General features: G+C 46.5%; 1 protein-coding gene across 1 annotated transcript in view; it reads left to right on the top strand.

Moving 5' to 3' along the window:
- LOC135913821 (uncharacterized) overlaps nt 1–24,029 on the top strand; it is a 72,021-nt gene that overhangs the window by 11,480 nt on the left and 36,512 nt on the right. Inside the window, exons 2-4 of the mRNA XM_065446514.1 lie at nt 21,740–21,767; nt 22,539–22,657; nt 23,396–23,458. Coding sequence (XP_065302586.1) covers nt 21,760–21,767; nt 22,539–22,657; nt 23,396–23,458 — 190 coding nt within the window. The 5' untranslated portion in view covers nt 21,740–21,759. The remainder of the gene's footprint in view (nt 1–21,739; nt 21,768–22,538; nt 22,658–23,395; nt 23,459–24,029) is intronic.

The raw sequence follows: 24,029 nt of genomic DNA, 5'->3' as shown, positions 1-24,029 counted from the left end.
AACTTGAAAAGATTGGTCTACATTGTGTGTGTGCTGTCGCCAATCCCCGAGCTAACGAACGCCCTTCTACTATTTTCGCTCCACCCCGACGCTTCTCTCCGCGTTATCGCAACCCGACTGAGTGGAGAATCGCGGCCGACCAGCCGACATGTTTCACCTGTCACCGCATTGGTCATGTAGCCCGATACTGTCGCAAATCGTAGCCCTCAACACCTCGCACGCCGACCAACCTGAGCTGTTTTGATGGAAATACACGCAATAAATATTTCGCCCACCACCAATTCTAACAGAGCTGACAACTCTGCTAAGAACACGTGCTACATTCGCGCACCATCACCGCGCGGACACCAGTCTTGTTCGCTGCAACCACGTCGCCTTTCGATCCCTGTGGATTTTGGCCGCACCCTTTCGGAAAACTAAGAAATGCAGCCCTAGAAGGTGGTGCTGCATTGCCTACTACTGCAGCAAATCGTCTGTCTGCGCCCACAAAGAGAAGTGTAATTGACTTAAAATAGACGGCGTACCTGTCCAAGCACTCGTCGACACTGGAGCCCATGTTTCTGTTATGAGTGCTAGCCTACGTAGACATTTACAGAAGGTCCTCACCACAGCAGCTGTCCGAGTGGTTCGTGTGGCCGACGGCTGCGTGCTGGTTGTTCTTGGATTGTGCACTACGCGTTTAAGTATAGCCGGCCGCCCTTCTTCTGTTCTCTTTGCTGTGATCGACAACTGCCCTCACGACGTTATCTTTAGATTGGACTTTTGATCCCATCATTCCGCTCTCATAGACTGCGCAACCGGCGTTCTTCAGTTATAACTGCCTCAGCTCGCCGATGCTCCGAGCACCGCGCCACCGCACTAATGTTCGCTTCAAGAAGTGCATCTGTCATCCGAGGCAGTCGCTTTGACCGCACAGCCACAGATTTCTGACGGTGAATATGTGCTTCCCCCATCGTCGTCATGCTTTTGAACCAGAACGTTGCTCTTCCGCATGCGCTGGTGACGATTGCTAATATCGACGTCGTTCTTCCTCTTCTGAATTTCAGCCTGTGCACTCAAGGCTTCCATCAGGCATGTTCTTGCCCAGCATTTCTAAAACTTCCGAATTTGACATTGAAAGTCTGGATGCCGAGAGTAGTTTCTAACCGCCAATTGCAGCTCACAGCTCTGGTTCCCTAACGGATAACTTCGCGAAGATGCTTGCACCTGACCTCACATCTGCACAGGCCACAGACTCCTCCTCCTCGAATCGTACCGTGACACCTTTGATTTCGGCGACAGGCCTTTAGGACAAACATCTGTTGTTCGCCACCGTATCAGTACTGGAGACACGAATGATATTCGTCGGCGTCCCTATCATGTATCGCATGCTGTACGTACAGTCATCCAATCAAAAGTGGACAGAATGCTCCACCAAAGGGTCATCGAACCATCAGCCAGCCCTTGCACTTCGCCTGTCGTCCTTGTGAAAAAAAAAGATGGTACCTGGCATTTTTGCGTCGATTATCGCCATTTGAACAAGATCCCCCGAAAAGACGTCTACCCACTACCACGCATCGATGACGCCTTGGACTGCTTGCACGGAGCTAAATACTTCTCATCCATCGATCTTCGATCCGGCTACTGGCAGATTTCAGTTGATGAAAGGGACCGCGAGAAGACGGCCTTCATCACGCTGGATGGCTTATATCAGTTCAAAGTCATGCCCTTTGGCCTATGCAATGTTCCTGCGACATTTGAACGTATGACGGACTCTCTTCCGCAAGCCTACCAATGGACCACCTGTATCTGTTACCTTGACGACGTTATCTTTTTTTTCCCCACGTTCGGCAGCCACCTTACCCTATTCGCTGCCATTCTTGTGGTCTTTCGAAAAGCCGGCCTCCAACTGAACTCCAGGAAGTGTCAATTCGGGCGCCGTCAGATTACTGTGTTGGGACACCTCGTTGACGTATCCGGTCTCCAACTATATCCGGAAAAGGTTCGCGCCGTACGCAGTTTCCCTTTGCCATGTTCTGCTTCTGACGGGCGCTGCTTCGTCGGCTTGTGTTCTTTCACCGTTTCGTCAAAAACTTCGCCGACATTGCTCGGCCTTTGACAGATCTTCTAAACAAGAACACGCCGTTCTCATGGAGCCCTGAGCAAGCTCACGCGTTCGCGGCTCTCATCGGATTTCTGACTATCCCTCCCATACTTGCCCACTTTGATCCATCTGCACCAACCGAAGTGCACACTTACACTAGCGGCCATGGCATCGGCGCTGTTCTCGCCCAACAATCGTACCGAGTGCGTGATAGCTTACGCCAGCCGCCTGCTGTCACCTGCCAAGAGAAATTACTCAATCACCGAGCGGGAGTGCTTGGATTTTGTTTGGGCTGTCGCCAAGTTCTAGCCATATTAGTACGGCCGCACGTTTTCGGTCGTCACAGACCACCATGCACTCTGCTGGCTGTCTTCCCTTCGGGACCCCACTGGACGGCTTGGTCGCTGGGCTTTGCGGCTCCAGGAATTTTAATGTAGTGTCCATTACAAGACTGGACGCCTCCACAAAGCGACGCATCCTTACAGTCCATCATCGCCGGAGTGCGATCTGGCAGCACTGACAGCACGAGCCGCATGTTCGTGCTGCACGGCGGAAACCTCTACCACCTCAATATCGACCCTGATGGCCCTGAGTTGCTCCTTGTCCTTGCTCGTCATCTGCGATCCGTCGTTTTCGAACAACTTCAAGATGCACCGACGGCGGCACACCTTGGAGTTTTACGTACATACGACCGTGTACGACGCCGGTTCTTATGGCCGGGTCTCTACCGCTCTGCGCGCCGTTATGTCGCAATTTGCGAATTGTGTCAGCGCCGGAAGAAACCTACCCTGCCACCTGCCGGCCGCCACCACCTTCCATCCAATTGAAGTTCCTTCTGAACAATTCTTTCGCGTAGGCCTTGACCTGCTTGGCCCTTTTCCGACGACGACTAGAGGAAATAAGTGGATCGCCGCCGCTATTGATTACGCGACACGCTACGCGATAACAAAGGCGTTGCCGACTAGTTGCGCAACAGACGTCGCCCATTTTCTCCTCCACGACGTCATTCTCCACCACGGTGTGCCTCGACAGTTACTTACAGACCACGGCCGCTCGTTCTTGCCTCGAGTTGTCGACGACCTCCTCCGCTCTTGCGCCACTGAGCACAAGCTGTTCACCGCCTTTCACTCACAAACGAACGGTCTTACGAAACGTCTCAACTGAACAATCACAGAAATGCTGTCGATGTGCGTCTCCAACGACCACCGTGACTGGGACGCCACGCTGGCATACGTGATGTTCGCGTACAACTCATCCCGACATGACACCACAGCATATTCACCCTTTTATCTGTTGTATGGTCGCGACCCCACATTACCGTTTGACACCATCCTACCTTCTGTGACACGTGTTGCAACTGAGTACGCTCGTGAAGTCATCGATCGCGCTCACATGGCACGTCAAGTCGCCCGATCTCGTTTATTAGCTTCGTAGAATATACAAAAAGAGCATTATGACCAGTGCCATCGCCATGTTAAGTTCGCGCCTGATGCTTGGGTGTTCCTTTGGTCACCATGTCGTCGGGTTGGCCTCTCCCAGAAGCTTCTCTCTCGCTACACAGGGCCTTAAGAAGTCCTACGTCAAGTTAACGACGTATATTACGAGATTTTGCCGCTACAGCTTGATGCATCCTCAAGTCCGACGCCTGTTCACGTCGTGCACGTTTCGCGGCTGAAGCCATACTTCGCTCGCAATTCTTCGCCTACCACGCGCCGAGACGGCGCTTCACCACCCGGGGGTCCTGTTACGGAAGGATGAAAGAAGAGAGAGGAAGGAGAAGATCGCGGGAAGCTGGCTGCTGCGTGTTGTTGGTGGTCAACCATCTTAACTACTCTGACTCATTTTGTATGTATACGGTAAATACATTATTTCTATATTCCCAACATCTCCGTAAGAATATTATTGCAATGGTACAAAGGCACAGCTTTGCTGGAAATCGGTTTCTAATTCTCCCAAGGTCGCACACATCTGCAGCCTTTTTTTCTTGTGAATATTGCAAGTAATTTGTGTTTATTGTACTTCGTTGCGCATAACCTCGGCGATTCTGTTACGTAAACTAGCGATACGTTCATGCTGTAGACCTGAACATCAAGTTCAATTCCTCGTTTAATTATTAAGGTTGTTTGTAGTAAATGCGCATTTTTTATGTGCGCTGTACTGCTGCTACTGGGCGGGATCCTGGACCTTTGTGAGGCACTCATTGCTTTTTGTCCCGGCAGCATCTGGAGATGTTCTATACTTGCAAGAAATAAATGCACATTCAAATTATTTTTGTGGCCGCCATGGCTCACCTTGTGTGATTGATAAATATGTCTATGTGTGTTAAAAATAAGTATATCTGATAGACGCATTTTCAGACTCTTTCATTTATTCTAATAGTAATTTGCAATATACAGAGTGTTTCAGCTAACTTGGGCCAACTACTACAAAAACAAACATAGGCGCTAGGCGTGTCGACTTGCTGCAGTATTGTTCTGAGCCATATGAAGCACGTAGTGATATATATGTTCTTTCAATCCCACAAGCTGAGTGATTAACAAAGATTGCTTAATAATCTCTTTAAATTTTATTTCTAGTGAAATACATGTAGAAAAAGTTGTAGCACTTGTTCAGAGTCATCGGATTATTTAATCTATGCTAAGATAACTTCCCTGTTAAATTTTTTTTCTAGCCATTCTTTAAAGTGCGCGAAATTTAGAAAGATACCACGTGACTGCCGGCCAACGCGCTTTAGTGCCCCCAAATGTAAGCTGAACGAATTAGCAAAAGCTGCTCCGTGCACAGAGATCGACTGAACAGGGTGTCGGTGACTGCGATTGACTGCGACGGACCGGAGGCCGCGTGACCTTTATGTCCGTGTTTCATCACACTGTCAAACTCCCCCTCCCCCCTCCCCCCCCCCCCCCACCGTCTCTCTTTATTGGTCCGAAATGACAAAAAGATGCTCGCGCTGCGTCAAATGCTGCCCCCGATCCCATATCGCATTGGTACGGGGCTGCCGCATTTTCGTTGAAGAACTTTTCTCAAAACGGCACGCCCCTTTTGTCACTTAACGTCCATCGCAGTCATCGACAGCCTGTTCAATCGATCTCTGCGCGCGGAGCAGCCTAATTGCTAATTCGTTCCGCTTACGATTGAGGGCACTAAAATCGCCGCGCGTTAGCCGGCAGTCACATGGTGTTTTTTTAAGTTTCGCGCGCTTTAAAGAAAGGCTCGAAAAAAATTAAGCAGGGCAGTTATGTTAGCTTAGATGCAATAATCCGATGTCTCTGAACAAGGTCTACAGCTTTTGTATTGAAGATATTTCGCTAGAGTTAATATTTAGAAAGTTAATTAGGCAATCTTTTAATTACTCAGCTTAGGGGGTTGAAAAAAGACATATCATGTCGTGCTCCATCAATACAGTTCCTTGTCTGTCTGTCGTGTTCCACATGGCTCAGAATAATAATGCGGCCATTCGACACGCGTAGCGCCTAAGTTTCTATTTTTAATACTTGGCTCAGCTCAGTTCAAACACCCTGCGTATATATGTATATATATACATATGTGTATATATGTATATATATACATATGTGTATATATATATATATATATATATATATATATATATATATATATATATATATATATATATATATATATATATAGATTTAGAAATGAAGGTGCACACTTACGAAAATTGCATCTTTAATGTTTGTAACGTTTCGGCCGTGGCACGGCCTTCGTCAGAATAAACATACATACAAGCGCGCAGCCGCTTTTATGGGCATGCGCACGTGGGCGTAATCAGTAGTACATGCACGTGTACACTTGCAAATAATAATAATAATAATAATAAAAAGTACAGCAGCAAATATAACTTAAGCACGATAAATGATATGCATTAAATATCATTCACGTGTAATGATGATTGTACATGAAGTACAGCATGATATCGATTGCGATATGGCAAAACTGATTTGGCATGCTTTGTCAATTCTTTACAAGGACAGGGACATCAAGATATGGCAGAAAGGCACGACACTTTTCCTACGCTCTCGTTAATACCGGATGACACAGTGTTAAATTTGTGGATGAGAAAGGATTCTCGTACCTCTCGATCATGGTGCGATTTGAAACCTGATTGTATTATGGTTACACTGATATTGTCAAACGTATGACCTGGCAGTCGAACATGTTTAGATAATGGCAGGTGTGGCAAGCTGTTAACGTGTGATTTGTGGTTATTGAATCTGACACGAAAGGATGTTTCGGTCTGACCGATATACTGCATATGGCACACTGAACATTCAAGCAGATAGATGACGTTAGCGCTGTCGCAAGTGAAATCGCCGTTGATTTTAACAGAAAAATTGGATGTAGTGCTTCTAGCAGTCTTAGATGTGGTCATGTGTGTACAAACTTTACAACGGGGCTTATTGCAGGGATGACAACCAGCAGGAGCAATCGATTTAGTCTTGGAAGAGGTTACTAGGTCACGCAGGTTTCTAGAGCGACGATAAACAACCCTTGGCGATTCCGTGAAAATGTGTTTAAGACGGTCGCTTTGTGTTAGTAAGTTATAATGCTTCCTGAGAATGTGGGACACGTTAGGAATAGATGCAGAGTGTGTTAGGATAAGGTTAGTTCGTGAAATCGGCGCCGATCGCCTGTCCGTGCAGATGAGTTCCTTCCGGTCGAGACAGTCGGCCCGTTTAAGGGCATCGTCAATTATTTGTGAAGGGTATCTCTGTACGGTTAGTGCGTCACGAAGCTGGTTACAGTTGCGAGTGAATTCACTATTGTCTGAACAAATTCTTTTGAACCGGATAGCTTGGCTGTAGGGAATGCTCGTTTTGCAATGCTTGACATGGCTGCTGTTAAAATGCAGATATCGCTGTCGGTCAGTGGGCTTTCTGTAAAGATTTGTCGTTAACTTACCATTGCACAGAGATACCGATACGTCAAGAAAGTTTATGCTAAGTGATGAATAGGAATGGGAAAAGGAAATTGACGGTGCGGCGTTGTTAAAGTCGGTAATGAAAGAAAGTAATGCAGCTTCACCATGGTGCCAGATTAAGAAAATGTCATCGATGAAGCGTTTGTAATAGAATGGTTTAAGGTCACGAGTATCGAGGAAATTCTTTTCTAGTAAGCCCATGAAAATGTTAGCATAATTGGGACCTATTTTTGTGCCCATGGAGGTACCACTGGTTTGAACGTAATGTTCGCCGTCGAATTCAAAGTTGTTGAGTTCAAGGATTAGTGTTAAAATTATGCCAAGGGTAGAATCGTCGATGGGTTTGTCATCTACAGAATCGTTATATACACGGAGTACAGATTGAATCCCATCTGTATGGGGAATGTTCGTGTACAGTGACGCCACGTCCAGTGTGACTAGAAGAGCATCGCTTGGAACACACAAGTCAGCGATATCCGACAGGAAGTGGTTAGTATCTTTGATATAAGAAGAAAATTTAGGAGGAATTGAACTGATAAGGTTATCTACATAGCGGGACAGATTCTCTGTGACAGTACCTATTCCTGAAACTATTGGTCGCCCTGGGTTGTTTTGCTTATGGATTTTAGGAAGGAGATAAAATCTACCAGCTACCGGGCTTAGTGGAACTAATGACTTGACTACAGATTTTTCTATCTTGTTTTCTTTCGCGAGATTGTCTAAAGTGTCCTTTACCATGGTTTTGAACTGTTCGGTCGGGTCGTAACTCAGATGCCTGTAGAATGACTGGTCATTAAGTTGTCTGTGAGCCTCTGTTATGTAACTGGCTTTGTCCATAATGACGACTGCGCCACCTTTATCAGCGGGTTTAATGATGATGTCGTCACGGTTAGCCAACTTTTCAATTGCGTCCCTTTCTTTGGGGCTAAGGTTCCGACGGAATGGTAATTGCATTTTGTATGCTTCAAGTACATCTCGCTGAACAGCTCTGATGTATAGATCGAGGCATTTATCTCTTTGAGAAGGAGGAGTCCAGTGCTTAGTCGAAAATAAAGATGTCTTGTTAGAGGGGCACCGATCGTGGAAGTACTCGCGTAACCTCATGTTTCTTTCAAAATTGTGCAAGTCATTAATCAATTGAAATTCATTGTATCCGCCAGTTGCGGGACAAAAGTTTAAACCCCGTGACAGGACACTATATTCTTCGCTCGATAATGTGCTACAAGAAATATTAACTATATTTCCCGTTTCTTCGGAGCTGGAATGTGTCGATGTCGTTGCATCTGCAGGGGTGCTGGCACTAGTGCAGACCTTGTCACGTATTAACTTCTTATATTTCTTCTGGTTAAGTTCGCGCGTTTTATCTTGCCTGTAGTTATCCAATGATGCTCTCTCTCCGGTACTGAAGTTGTGAGTCGCAAACAGTTGCTTCTCTTTGTTAGTTAACTGTTTCGCGGATGACTCATAATGGTTAATAACAATGCGCGTTAGGTCCAGTGAAGCTTGTTTGAGGGTGTTGTCCCACCTCGACAAGTTGCTATGGGACATTTCAGACGTGGCAGGTCTTAACATGAGGCGTAAACCTTTAGGCACAGTAGATGCAGCAATGTACGTTTTTAAAGTAGAAGCATGAAGGTTACACTGAATGCGTTTTTGAATTACCTTTCTAATCTTCAAAAAATGCACAGAGGCGTTCCCAAAGGGTGTCTTACCCCGGCAAGATGTTGTTAGTCAATTGGTTCCATTAGCTGGATCAGACCGCGTGCTTCTGAGCCCGTACCTTGGCTGAGGTGACGTGGCACAGCGCGTCGGTGAAGTTGACGATGGGCTGGCTGCTGCCTTCCGATTCACTGGATTGTCCACAACATCACTACAAGTCGTACTGCTCTCTGTTGACGTCCTAGTTGTTTTGCTTGTTTTCGTTCGGTCTGTAGGTGCGTTTGGTGTAGGTTCACTGTTTCTCGGTGCCTTGCTACTTGATGTCTTCTTCGTCGCTGCCTTGCCTCTTGATGTCTTCTTTGCGGATGCCTCGCTCACCGATGTCTTGCTTTTCATGGCATCGCTTGTGTTCCGCCTTGGTTTTCAATGCCACAATTGTGCGGCTCTCTGCTCGCTGGATTTTAGTGCCTTGGCTAGGCGTTATTGGTACTCTTGCGTGCATTGCCACTTTGTCAGATGAAAGATCGTTGTCACGTTGAAGATGAATTGCTGCAGTTCCAGGAGTACGGCACAGTGTTTCACTGCTTGTGCAGTTTTCCCAAGAGGATGATGACGCATCTTGTGGATTCCTGAAGCATAGCTGTCTGTAGTGACAGGCTAGCAGCGCGTAGCCCTCGAAGCTCGGATGCAGGCCATCACCTGCGAAGACGCGAGATGGGGGAAACCATTCGAATCCATGCTCTACGTGGGATACCAGTCTTGAACGCCGGCAAAAACCACGAAGCAACTCATTAAAAAGTCCCGCAGACTTGTTGCAACGTCGCACAAACGTCTGGTTTTCGCTACCACGGCGTCGATTGCAGGATCGTGGTAGGACCAGGCTTGAATATATCCGACGTATCTCAGGACGCTGCTTTGTTATGAAGTCTAGCATTTCACGGTACTTCGCAAAAGCTGTCTTGCCGGAACACATCGGGACGTCATTGCTGCCGATGTGAAGGATGAGGGTTTTGGTTGATGGGGGCACAAATTGCAACAGTGAGCCTAAGTCACTAATCGTGGCACCATTTCGAGATATGAAGGCTGGCGTACCTGCTTGAAGCGGATCAAAATGCTGATAAAGGTACTTAATTTGCGAGTCGCCCAGGACGGCTGTGGATGCGGCAATCTTGGGATACTTGCAGTCGATGACTTTCGTAGTGGCTTTTCCGGGACCCATAGCAGTGAAGTAATTCAATGAGAAGTTCTGTAGGTCCGGTGCATAAGTAGATTTAGAAATGAAGGTGCACACTTACGAAAATTGCATCTTTAATGTTTGTAACGTTTCGGCCGTGGCACGGCCTTCGTCAGAATAAACATACATACAAGCGCGCAGCCGCTTTTATGGGCATGCGCACGTGGGCGTAATCAGTAGTACATGCACGTGTACACTTGCAAATAATAATAATAATAATAAAAAAGTACAGCAGCAAATATAACTTAAGCACGATAAATGATATGCATTAAATATCATTCACGTGTAATGATGATTGTACATGAAGTACAGCATGATATCGATTGCGATATGGCAAAACTGATTTGGCATGCTTTGTCAATTCTTTACAAGGACAGGGACATCAAGATATGGCAGAAAGGCACGACACTTTTCCTACGCTCTCGTTAATACCGGATGACACAGTGTTAAATTTGTGGATGAGAAAGGATTCTCGTACCTCTCGATCATGGTGCGATTTGAAACCTGATTGTATTATGGTTACAATGATATTGTCAAACGTATGACCTGGCAGTCGAACATGTTTAGATAATGGCAGGTGTGGCAAGCTGTTAACGTGTGATTTGTGGTTATTGAATCTGACACGAAAGGATGTTTCGGTCTGACCGATATACTGCATATGGCACACTGAACATTCAAGCAGATAGATGACGTTAGCGCTGTCGCAAGTGAAGTCGCCGTTGATTTTAACAGAAAAATTGGATGTAGTGCTTCTAGCAGTCTTAGATGTGGTCATGTGTGTACAAACTTTACAACGGGGCTTATTGCAGGGATGACAACCAGCAGGAGCAATCGATTTAGTCTTGGAAGAGGTTACTAGGTCACGCAGGTTTCTAGAGCGACGATAAACAACCCTTGGCGATTCCGTGAAAATGTGTTTAAGACGGTCGCTTTGTGTTAGTAAGTTATAATGCTTCCTGAGAATGTGGGACACGTTAGGAATAGATGCAGAGTGTGTTAGGATAAGGTTAGTTCGTGAAATCGGCGCCGATCGCCTGTCCGTGCAGATGAGTTCCTTCCGGTCGAGACAGTCGGCCCGTTTAAGGGCAACTGTAACCAGCTTCGTGACGCACTAACCGTACAGAGATACCCTTCACAAATAATTGACGATGCCCTTAAACGGGCCGACTGTCTCGACCGGAAGGAACTCATCTGCACGGACAGGCGATCGGCGCCGATTTCACGAACTAACCTTATCCTAACACACTCTGCATCTATTCCTAACGTGTCCCACATTCTCAGGAAGCATTATAACTTACTAACACAAAGCGACCGTCTTAAACACATTTTCACGGAATCGCCAAGGGTTGTTTATCGTCGCTCTAGAAACCTGCGTGACCTAGTAACCTCTTCCAAGACTAAATCGATTGCTCCTGCTGGTTGTCATCCCTGCAATAAGCCCCGTTGTAAAGTTTGTACACACATGACCACATCTAAGACTGCTAGAAGCACTACATCCAATTTTTCTGTTAAAATCAACGGCGATTTCACTTGCGACAGCGCTAACGTCATCTATCTGCTTGAATGTTCAGTGTGCCATATGCAGTATATCGGTCAGACCGAAACATCCTTTCGTGTCAGATTCAATAACCACAAATCACACGTTAACAGCTTGCCACACCTGCCATTATCTAAACATGTTCGACTGCCAGGTCATACGTTTGACAATATCAGTGTAACCATAATACAATCAGGTTTCAAATCGCACCATGATCGAGAGGTACGAGAATCCTTTCTCATCCACAAATTTAACACTGTGTCATCCGGTATTAACGAGAGCGTAGGAAAAGTGTCGTGCCTTTCTGCCATATCTTGATGTCCCTGTCCTTGTAAAGAATTGACAAAGCATGCCAAATCAGTTTTGCCATATCGCAATCGATATCATGCTGTACTTCATGTACAATCATCATTACACGTGAATGATATTTAATGCATATCATTTATCGTGCTTAAGTTATATTTGCTGCTGTACTTTTTATTATTATTATTATTATTATTTGCAAGTGTACACGTGCATGTACTACTGATTACGCCCACGTGCGCATGCCCATAAAAGCGGCTGCGCGCTTGTATGTATGTTTATTCTGACGAAGGCCGTGCCACGGCCGAAACGTTACAAACATTAAAGATGCAATTTTCGTAAGTGTGCACCTTCATTTCTAAATCTACTTATGCACCGGACCTACAGAACTTCTCATTGAATTTATATATATATATATATATATATATATATATATATATATATATATATATGTGTGTGTGTGTGTGTGTGTGTGTGTGCGTGTGTGTGTGTGTGTGTGTGTGTGTAAAGAGAGAGAGAGAGGTCAGATCGTTCGTGTGTAATAATATACCAACTGCAATATTAAGTAATAATTATGCTCTACTTACTAACAGTTGACTTACGCTTACGTACCTTAATCTCATAGAATACATCTGAAGTATCAAGATTTCGCCGCCAGGCCTCACCAGTTGCTGGTTCTTGAGACTTTCTTTGCCAACTTAAAGTTCTGATATTTATAATATATATATATATATATATATATATATATATATATATATATATTATATTATTTCATGGTCATATCATTTGCATGAAAGTCTCGCAACACATTCTGGCCAGTTGTCAATGCGAAAACAAGGCAATATATAGAGTGTCCCACGTAACTTGTGCCACAATTTAAAAATATGCGAGTGTCATGTAGCTCGACAAAACCAAGGTAATGTTGTTTGCCGTCACTTGGAGCAAGAGAAATTATTTTTGCATCTCGCCTAAATACATAATTAGTTATTTCTAATTATTCTCTGAAATATTATAATCACGGAAAAATTGTCAAGTAGAAAATTCTGGGCTATTATCAGTCGTCATGCAGGCATCTTTCAGTCTTGGAACAACTTTTATGTAGCACATATAGAGCAACAGAAAGTTGGATCGGAAACGTTTTATAATGGTCTACAATTTTCCGGGTTAGTAATAATAATAATAACTATTGTTATTACTATTATTTCATAACGTAAATATCATTATTAATATTATATCTTGAGACCACGTGCTCGCAATAGATGGCCAGCATTCATCAATTTTATAACTTCTCCATCTATCAATATTCTTTACAAAAGAGGCAAAATCCGGGAGAAAACAGGTGTAACCGTGTATCATAAATTTTGTTCCGGGTGCAGTTATCGGGAATTTTCGCGTTTCGCCCGAAAACGAAGGACCCTACGGTATGCGATGTCACGGAAAGCAACAGTCATGTCAGCTTAAGATGCTGTCTAACCTTATCACTAAAGATACACTTGCCGGAGCATGGTCTTCCAAATACAAAAATAAAAACGCATTCTTAGACACGAAACTAAAGTTTACAAGGCATAAACACAATCTAATTATGAGGCACGCCGCAAATATTTACAGCCTGGAGTTCTTTAACGTGCACACGACGCATGGCAAACAAGCGTTCTTGCTTTGCGCAGCCAATCCTTGACACACAACTTTGAACATGATAAGGTAAATAAGCAACCTCATCCATGCTCCTCAAAAGTCGCATTGACTCCACTGTTTGACGCGGCATATTTTCAGCTTGCTAGGGGCGTCTGTAAAGCAATCACAGCCTTTATCAACGCGACCTTTGTCACCGCTATGTCAACTCGACCACTGAACTCAACAAATACATTTGTGCTGTTAAATTTACAGAAGGCTGTTGTTAAAATGTAGCAGGTCACTGAAGAAGGTCAAAATAAAAATAAAAGGACGTTTCGGGACCCATACGGATCTTTTGTTCACGCCGTAATGTCGGCTATGCACAAGGTTCTTAAATAACGTTCAGCACAGCACGAAACGTTCGGAAGTACACGTGGATTAGAGTGCCAGATGACTGTGTTATTTGTGGTTTGACTTATTAGGTGATTACAGATTGAGCCTCGTTGATAAGTTCTCCGTGGCCACCATAGGCGCGTTGTCCCAGTCTATCTCGTGACCCGTCTTCTCGACATGCTCTGCGAGGGTATTTGTTACTGTGCGGTCTTTGGCGACATCGTTCTTGTGCTCCTCGAGACGCCTGCAGAAAGTTACACTTTCGCCGATGTACACAGACTCGCAGTCAGCGCGTGGAATCTTGCATGCCATGCCGGGAATGCGTGCCCATGGGGGAGAGAGAGAGAATAAACTTTATTCAAGAACCCCGGTCTGGGTTCGCCCGCTTTGTTCTAGTTGCCTGCCAAGCCGAGCGTCGTGATGAGCTCGATCATGGCACGTACGTAGTCGGAGGAGGAGTCCGCCAGCCACTCCTCAGGTGTCGTAGGTCTACGGGTAGGTGAGAGTTTGGCAAGGCTAGCCTGAATAGCGAGACGGCTCCCCGGACAATCCCACAGAATGTGAGCATTATCCGGGAAGCCGCCACATGCCATGCAAGCAGGTTTACCAGGCAAACCTTGTATGTAGTGTTGGAAGTGTGGGGACAAGAGAGAGTGCGTCTGTGCACGCCTCCATAGTACCACCTCTCTTCGATTCATGCGTGTATCCGCTTGTGGATACTTCATGGAGTTGTTTAGTAAATCATCAAGTTTTTCGCGCCTTTCCGCCCGCGCGAATGCATATTGCTCATTAAGACTCAGTGGGTCCGGCCACCACAGAGGAGGGCCCGGGAGATTTGCGCGGGATGTGGCATGTGCCACTTCGTTCCCTCTGATCCCTGCGTGGCTCGGAATCCACTGAATCCGCACTCTAATGTTAGGGTGTGCGTTGAGGTGCGTTGTTAATGCTGAGTGTAGTGCCGCGGAAACGTTTCTGGCTGCGAGTGCCCTGCATGCAGCCTGGCTATCTGTTCGAATGAGCAGATTTCGTTCGTGTGGATTTGGCATGGTCGCGGCTTCCACGACAGCTGTAAGTTCCGCTTGATGTTGTGACGTAATATTGCAGTGTAGGCCCCATGATAAAGGTGTAGAGTCGGTTGCCACCCCTGTGCAGAAGCCTCGATTATTTGGAAAGGCATCCGTGTATAGGATCCAGTCTTCGGTGTCGTCCTTGAGGTGTAGTGCTCGACTTTGTCGTCTTTCTGGTTGTGTGTCTGCCGCCATATTTCGAGGTATTGGGTCGACGGTAATATGGTCTAGCGTGTCCCACGGGGGATATTGTTGTTCCCTGTATGGGCATTGTGGGACATCGTAGCCTAGATCACGCATAAATGCCCGTCCCTGTCTAGATAGCTTCAGGCGACTAAATTGTGCCTCTTGGTGGAGTTGTTTCAGCTCATCCAGTTAAGGAAGCACTGCCGTCTCATCAACTCGGTTGGATCGCGAATATGCAGGGGTGCCTAGAATAACTCTCGTTATCTGCCGGAGCATGGTTTCAAGTTTGCCTTTTTGTGTTTTGGTGACTTGTAAGTATGGATATTGGTACATTATTCGAGGTATAGCCAGGGCCATGGTGAGTCTTCTGAGTTGGTGCTCTTTGATACCTCTCACCCTTTGTGTTGTTCTTGTAAGTAGCCTCTTGACTTCATGGAGCTGCCGAATTGTTTACCGCACCCAAACGTCGGCCTTACCATTGTCCTGCAGCCAAAAGCCCAGGACCTTAATATGCGTTTTTCTCGGGACAATATCTTGGTTCACTTGTAGTGTTATTAGTTTTCGTTCCTCTTCTGCCTGCGGTTCTCTTTGGTTGGTTACCACTATGTGCTCGCACTTGGCACTGGACAGGGCGAGGCCCCTTTCTTGAAGGTATAGCGCCGTGACATTAATACCTGTTTGCAGTGTCTCTTGAATTTCAGCTGGAGATCCTCTGCTGGCCCAGAGCGTAATGTCATCCGCATAAATTGTAAAGTGAAGGTCTTCTACACGCCTCAAGAGAGTTGGCAGCTTGCTTAATGCTAGCGAGAATAGTGTGGGTGAAAGAATCGACCCTTGGGGTACACCTCTTGTCAGGTGCCTTTTTTCGGACTCTTCTTCGTTTACCTTCACGGTAACTGTGCGGTTTGTAAGAAACCCTTTTACGTAGTTGTAAAGCTTTTGGCCTGGTTGCATGGTTTGCAGTGCTTCGAGCACCGCTTCATGGGTAACGTTATGAAATGCTCCTTTGATATGCAACCCCACTATGGCTCTGAGTTGGCTGCTGCTCTGTGCTCTGTATATTTCTTGTATGGCAAGCATCGCATCCTGTGTGCACATGTGCTTTCGAAAACCAATGACTCGAGGATCGACAGAAGTGCAACATTCCTGCTGCCATAGGAGTCGTGTTAGGGTCATTCGTTCCACAATCTTTCCCGGACATGATGTTAAAGAAATGGGGCGCAGGTGGCCGATGGCACTTGGGGTCTTATTGGGCTTTGGTATTGGGATCACAGTAGCCATTTTCCAGGTCTCCGGTATGTCACCGCTTTCCGAAGCTTGGTTTATGATAGCCAGGAGCTGTTCCAGTTGTGTGTCTGGCATATTGCGCAGCATCTTGTTTGTGATGCCTTCCACTTCAGGTGTCGTATGTCTTTTGCTTGCATTGATGGCTGCTTTAAGCTCCCCACTTGTAAATGGCTGGTCTGCAGCTACCTCGCCGCAATCTTGTGTGGATGGTAGTTGTCGCTGATCTTTCTGTAAGGTGGCCGAAGGGAAGAAATGGTTGGCTATTTGTTCTGCGAGATCGTGCGCTCCGATATCCTCCCTTAGTTGGATTGCCTCCAGGTGGTTCTTTCTCCTGGGTTGCCCAAGAAGCACCCGAAAAAGCGACCAGGCTCGGCTTGTGTGCACGTTGTTTCCGGCTTGCTCGCATATCTGCATCCAGTTGTCAGTTGCGAGTTTGTCGGCGTATTCTTGCGCCTCCTTGGTGATGCTATCTATACGGCATTTTAAGCGCTTGTTCAGCTCGTTCTTTCGCCATTTTCTAAGTAGCTTGTGCCTATTGTCCCATAGATTAAGTAGGTGTCTGTCTATTTGCGTGTGGTCTTCAGTTCTTTGTACTGTCTTGGTTGTGCCCTTGTGCACGGTGCGTAGTGTTTTCGCCCATTCTTCCGGGTTATCAGGACGCGCTCCTTGGAGAAAACTCCTGAAAGCATCCCAGTCTGTGATATTTGTGGCTGCAGTGCGATTTCTTTTAGTCGTACATTGCTTCTGTGGTACGGGAATGATTATGTCTATGATGCTGTGATCACTACCCAACGTTTCCCCGGTGTTTTTCCACTCCCCTTCCTTAGCTGTCCGGCCCCAGGTCAGGTCTGGGTTTGTGTCTCTTTCCACTGATTTTCCCATACGAGTGGGAGTTTTTATGTCATTCAGAAGCGATAGGTGGGCATCACTTGCATTTCGTAAGAGCTGCCTTCCATTTGGCGTACTATGATTGTAGCCCCACGCCTCATGGTGGCTGTTGAAGTCGCCTACCCATAGCAAGTCCTTCTTGCCATGCTCTTTGAGCAAGCTCGTCCATGCTTTGCGATAAGCCCGTCCTTTAGGAGTACGGTAGGTGTTAATAATGGTTAAGTCGTATCGTTTGAAGAAGCGGCATTTAACCAATACGCTTTCCTCTTCCCCGTTGTTCATATGACTGAGGTACTCGTGTAAGGCCGTATGTTGGTTCGCCACCAGTGTCACCGTCATTGTAGGATAACTAATCGGATCATCATTGGTTCGCCTTCGGGGCTGGTGTGTAATACTTCGATTGTGGTAGGCCGTGTAACCCGGTAGGGAGATCGGTGCATTGGTTTCCTGAAGAGTTATTACGTCCGGCTTATGCGCAGTGTGTGTGAGGTATTGTATTAGAGAGTTCTTTTTACGGCGTATTCCTCTACAATTCCATTGCCATACGGTAACAGCCGTTTTGTGTAGTGAGTTACGTTTGCTGTCATTAATCTCCATAACTGCTAGAATGGCCTTGTTTATAGGGGTGCGCTTCCTCCCTGGCGGGAAGTCGTTTTCTAAAGGTTCGTTGTAAGGTTTCCACGCTTTGCGTTAGCGCGGCAAGTTGTTGTGTAATAGCAACGAGTTATTTTTGCATTTCCGCTACTATTCTGTCGCGTTCTGCATCTTCTTTTTTTGAAATCTACTTGTTCTTTTCGAATTTCTGCTATTTCATTGAGAATGTAGGCAAGCGTGCTGTCATTGGTTGTTTCGTGGGTTGGGTTTCGCTGTGTTCCTGTATGCAGCTATCCTGACCATGATTCTTGTCTTGCATGTGACTGAGTGGGGTTATGGGGAGGATTAGTTTTGTTTTTGTCGTCAGTACCGCCCTGAGGAGTGAGAGCTGGCGGACTTACCTCTGCCCGTGACCTCCATGCTCCTTTGACTTCTGCACTGCCTTGTTGAGGTTTCTTGTTTGCCTTGTTCTTGGCGTTGTTCGTTGGTGGTGTAGTGCTTTTGTGTGGTTGTCGCCTACTGAGGTCAGGTAGGCTGCCGGAGTTTTCGGAGCGCCTCAGCACGTTCTCAGGTGATGGTTCTCTTAGGAAGTCGAAGCGATTCTGTGTCTTCAGCTTTGGGTAGTTGGTGTCGTTTTTAGGTGGTGGCTTATTGCGGTATGCTTTCGGGTGTCGATTGCTCGTGTTTTCTTTCCTTGACGTGTGTTGCTTGCGTTTTTCGGCCGCCAATCTGGCCATGCGGTCTGCTTGTTGTTTCTTTGGACAATCGGGATCTCTTGCCCCATGAGGCCCGCCACAGTTCGCACACTTCATTTCGCACTCGTGCAGTGTTCTGTCCGGTCTTTGGTCCGGTGGGAATTGAAGCCCGCATTGTTCACACCGCACAAAATTCCGCGCGTTGGGGCAGACGTCGGCTCGATGCCCAATGGTGAAGCATGTTGCACACTGGACCACCCTGGGACGGTATGGCTGTATTTTGGTGACTGATCTCCCAAGGCTCTCTTGGGTAGCTCTGGTCCCTTGACAGTGATGAGTATAGCTGTTGATCGGCCCAGTCTTCTCGCTGCTAGAAGTTCCCGATCTTCAAGAGTTATGACTGTTGTCAGTTCGTCGTCCGGGACGTCAAGTGGGAGCCCTTTAACTACGCCCCTTGCGTTATCCTGCTCATGCGCCACGTATGCTGTTATTTCGTGTTGTTCCCCTCCGAACTGCAACGTCTTGAATGCGGCGAGCTTCTGCGTCGCAGATTCTCGCCGGCTTTCCGCAACTACAAGGTTCTGCAGCTGTCTAACTTGGGTAGTGACGTCCCGAGATTCGGTTGTGGTAAGTCCAGCTGCTGCCGTGATGGCAGCGCTCACATGGTAGGGCATGGCTTCTCTTAAGTTGATTTTAGTCCCCAGCCGCAGAATGACGATCTTGGGCTTGGCGAGGCGTATCACGGTTGGAATAGTACTGAATTTTTCCTCACCGTTTTGATCGTGCGGTTCCATGGCTGCCTCTTCGTCCATGACGCTTCAGGCGTCGATGTGCCCAGCCGCCGGCGAGGCTCCGGCGGTTAGGGTTAGCGACTCCTTTACACGTAGTCTTCGGAGGAGCAGCCGTAGAGCTTCGAAAAACCATTCAACTCACCCCAAATTGCGTCCTGAGGTGCCGGTCCACTACGCGTTGCTTTGTGCCGAAAATGGCACCAATGCTGTTGATATTTCTGGTGTTTCAGGTGATTTCAACGGAGCCGTTCCGTCGCGCGTCTTATCGCCTCGAGCCGCCATGGGAGAGGATCCTTCACGTTCAACAAGTCACCTTTACGCTTGCGTGCTTGCACATGCGCGATTTGTACACCGCGTTTCTCAAAAACATGAGCTGGGGCTTCGTTCACACCTCCAATATACGGAACAGCAGCGCGCGTCTATCTCGGTGCTGAAGCGTCCATAGCTTGTTGACCAGTGTGTTATTATCTATCAAGGATATTTTTGTTGCCCGAATGAAATGCTTGGGGTACCCATTTTTCGTTCGGTCCTCTTCAATGATCCGAAGCTCCTCTTGCAGGCTGCTGGCATCAGAACAGGTGCGGAGGGCCCATTGTACTAACAAACGAACCATTGAGCCTTTGTGGCCTGTCAGATGAACTGACTCGAAACAGAGGTGTCAATCCGAGTGGGTTGGCTTTCGGTTTACGCAGAAGGTGAGGCCGGTGGAAGCATGCTTTAGCCGTGCGTCCAAGAAGGGGAGGCAATTATCTTTCTCTTCTCCCACAGTAAACTTGATGTAAGGCCCGACGCTAGGCAGCCGAGGAAACGTTGCATGTTCTTCTTGTTTATGACGCAGAAGCATTCGTCAACGTATCCTAAGATGACCTCGGGCCTAGGCTGAAATTACTCCACGGTCTTGGCTTCAAGTACTTCCGCCTGCAAATTTGCCGTCGTGACTGAAATGGACGCCCCCATCGCCGTAGCGAAAACGTGCCTGTAGAATGCGACATTATACGAAAAGTACGTGTTGGACAAACAAAACCTTAATAGAGCCTACAGCTCAGTGGCGCCCAACCGTGTGCGATCCTGCAGTGTTGGGCTGTTGTGAAGCAAGCTTCCGGAAGCTTCGACGGCACGATCAATAGGAACGCTTGCGGAAAAGGAGCACTCGTCGAACGACGCGGGTACTTCATCTTCATCCATAGTGATGCCATTAGCGTTGTTAATGAAGTCACTTGTGTTCTGGAGGTGGGATTCCGTCTTTCCTGCGAGGGGAGCCAAGATGCCGCGAAGATTCCTTGACAGGCAGAACAGGGGGGACCTTGTGAAATCGACTATGGGCCTCAGAGGCATCCCACCCTTGTGGATGTTCGGCAAGCCGTAGATGGGTGGAGCAGCACCATTAGTACAGAGCAGTTGGTAGTACAATCTCTTTCCCATGGACGCTTAAGGATCAAGACAGGAGCACGCTGTGTATTGGAGGTGTGAGGAAAGTACCGGCTCGTATTTTAAAGAAACGTGGTGCACAAATCCCGCATGTGCCAGTAAGCAAGCTTAAAGGTGGCGTGATGAACGTGAAGGATCCTCTCCCTACGGCAAGTTCTCCCGGTGCGGTATACAAGATTCTACGCGCTCACTGCGAATCTGTGCACACTGGCGAAAGCCGAACTTTCTGCAGGCGTCTCAAGGAGCACAAGAACGATCCAGAGACCGCACAGTGACAAATACCCTCGCAGAGCATGCCGAGAAGGCGGGTCACGAGATAGACTGGGCGCGTATCGTGGCCACAGAGAAAAGTTGATGACGCGGTTAAATCTGGAATCACTAAAATTTCAAACGAGAAATACCAAAATCAATACATCATGTGGCACTCTAAACCACGTGTACTCCCCGAACATTGAGTCATTTGCTCAACGTTACTTAGCAACGTCGTGCACAACCGAAATTACATTGTTAGCAAGGGATCCGTAAGGGTTTCCAAACGTTATTTTATTTTTTATTTTGTCCTTGGTCACCGACCTGCTTCATTTTAACAATGTTTTTACCTGACCAGATGGTATTCCGTCGAAATCTTAACAGGAGGCCGTTGGGGCGAGCATGTGTAAAAGCATTTGATGGTTGCTAAGATTGCCTTGATGCTTTTGTTCTTTAGTGTTATGCCAGCTGTTGCACAGCAATTGTTCAATGTAAATTACGACAGAGCGTCGAGGCAAATAGAATTGGAGGACGTGAAAAGAGAAACCTGTCATCCACCCGACTTTTCCTCAGCCAGATAGTGCTTGTTCCAATAAACACTCTTACTAGTTCAGCCAGCACGTGCGTGACTGACCTATATATAGTTAACTAATTTAATCACGCACTAGCCACATAAGCTATTGGCCCAAGTATTTGTTGCGCAATTCTGAGGAAGTTGAAATTAGCTCATTTTTGCAGACTGATTGATTATTGTGCTAACCAGAGTCAATTCACCTTCCCCGCCTCCACCAGGTCCAGAACTCGCAGCAGGAATGACGGGGTAAGACGGTTGTGATGATCACGGCAACATGGACGCTTTTCAAGCCGCCATGGGTAGCTTCACGGAAATGTTAGCGATTAATGTGCACGCTCAAGCGAGAGGAGAGGGCACACCTCGGTGCACAGGATGTCATCTCGTGCTGCTTTTTCGCACGCACTGTCATCTTCACCCTCTCGACTGAAATGACGCTAACTAAACCAACGGTGAACACCGAATACAGGCCCGTATTCGCAAAATGTTGATACGCTAAAACCACTAATAAAAGCATATGCTAGCCAGCGCGAATGCTGTACGTAATATTAACGGAGGCAGCCGGCCAATATAAAATAACACTTACGAAGATAAAGCTTTGTGAATTAGACCCCTTATCTAGCTACTTCCATTTTAATTTTGCATAAATTCTGGTGTCGTGTCTTCTAAAGCGTATTGTAGTTATTGTTCCTAGTGTGAGCTTATGTAAGTAAGCCAGTGTGTCTTGTGGATTTCAAATGTTTCTCATTTCAATGGCCGCGTCGTGCGGCAGAACGACAGCAGTGGTGCACGCACGGTAACGTTCCACATCAACTCGCCGCTCACGTATTGCACTTAACGCAGAAGAACTCAAACATTCCCCGTAGACATCACGGCTAATTGCCATCACTGAAAGCAAAGCAGAACAGCTTACATTGATTCCCACAGTGCATGGGATCCGCATAGCTTTCTATCGCGTCTTCTCGTAAGAAGATACGTCCTTTAGTTTAGAAGTCACGCGCTGGATCCTCTCGCCCGCAGCACCACGCATTATGCGCCGTACCGCCGTGCCGACGCCACGCAAGACATCTTCATAGTGGTCGGCTTCTGCATGCTCATGTTCCTCTCGGGCATGGTGGTCGCGCTTATGCTGATCGCCGGTGAGTCTCCCCATTTCTCCTTACGAGCCACTTTATACATACGCTGCCGTTCACTATTTTCACAGAGGACAAATTTCAGGGTTATTAAGTGGTTGTCAACATAGTTCAAATAACATGCTACATTTATAAAAGTACTACTTGTAATCTTAAGCTATGATCATCGTGTTACATCATCAGTCACGGTCTCTCGACTGTTGTAGCAATGTTGCGACGGCGTACATATGTGCGCCTTTGAGAATTTCTTTATTAAGACGAAAGAAAGTAAAAGTTACTCGAGCTGTAGTAACAAACTACCCAGCTGCCATATCGCAAAAGCCGTTTTTCATGTGACAAGAGGCTCGGCAAGCTTGTAGAGATGCGACGAAACGAGAGTCAACCTGTGCCATGTAGCCCAATCACGACCCGATTTCCGGCGAAGCTGTTTCTTTGAACGTTTGATTAAGAAATTTCAGTAGCCTACAATCAAACCACATAGGTTAAAACACTGCCCGCATATGACTAGCCCGTTGGGAAGCTTACCCTTATATAACGCTTTCGAGCACTCGATAACATTCTTTTACGACGAAAGTGCACACGCACGTTGCGCTACATTTACATTTGATAGCGACCACGCCATCGAACGGCGGCCTTCGCTACACGAAGGCTGTCGCGGAAGTCCTCTTAACAATTTGGCTGAGAAAGACGGCTTGCGTACAGAAATAAACATCGGTCTTGTTTCTTGTTTCTTGCGCGTTACAGAATATGAGGACTACGTGCGACGCACCAATCACACCACTGTCAAAAAGAACGCGCCGGAGCATGGTGAGAATATATATATATATATATATATATATATATATATATATATATATATATATATATATATATATATATATATATATATATATATATATATATATATACATATATATATATATATATATATAAAATGACTACTGCATTTTCGGTTTCTCACGTTTGCCACTGTATAACGTTACTAGGCCGATGGACACTGCTTAAATTTCAGAAAGCACTCTCGTTCATTGCTGCATATAGAGCGTCTCTGAGGCATTTAGGGCTTGTTGGCTGGTTGAAACAGCGGCTGCTTATCACTACGGTGGCGCTGCAGCAACAATTATGTGCGTGCATTGCAATCTCATTTTGCTGATGATATAGAAACTTAGGGTACTACGAGATCAGTTTATGCGTCTGTATGGACCTGCTGGTCATGCAATAAGGAGAAATAAGCGTGAATAATTGCGGTTGTATTGCGTTCATTGCCAGGCTGTCGTGCGTATTGTTGTTTGAAACGTTAAAACAGCAGGAAAGAGAGTACAAAAAAACCTTTCTTGTTTTCTTGTGTCTTAGGGAGGTAAGTGGTTGAAAAAAACAT

The sequence above is a fragment of the Dermacentor albipictus genome, chromosome 5 (genome assembly GCF_038994185.2).
Source record: "Dermacentor albipictus isolate Rhodes 1998 colony chromosome 5, USDA_Dalb.pri_finalv2, whole genome shotgun sequence".
Classification (NCBI taxonomy): Eukaryota; Metazoa; Arthropoda; class Arachnida; order Ixodida; family Ixodidae; genus Dermacentor; species Dermacentor albipictus.
The sequence above is the reverse complement of the archived record's forward strand: the minus strand, read 5'-3'. Positions and strand labels throughout refer to the sequence as shown.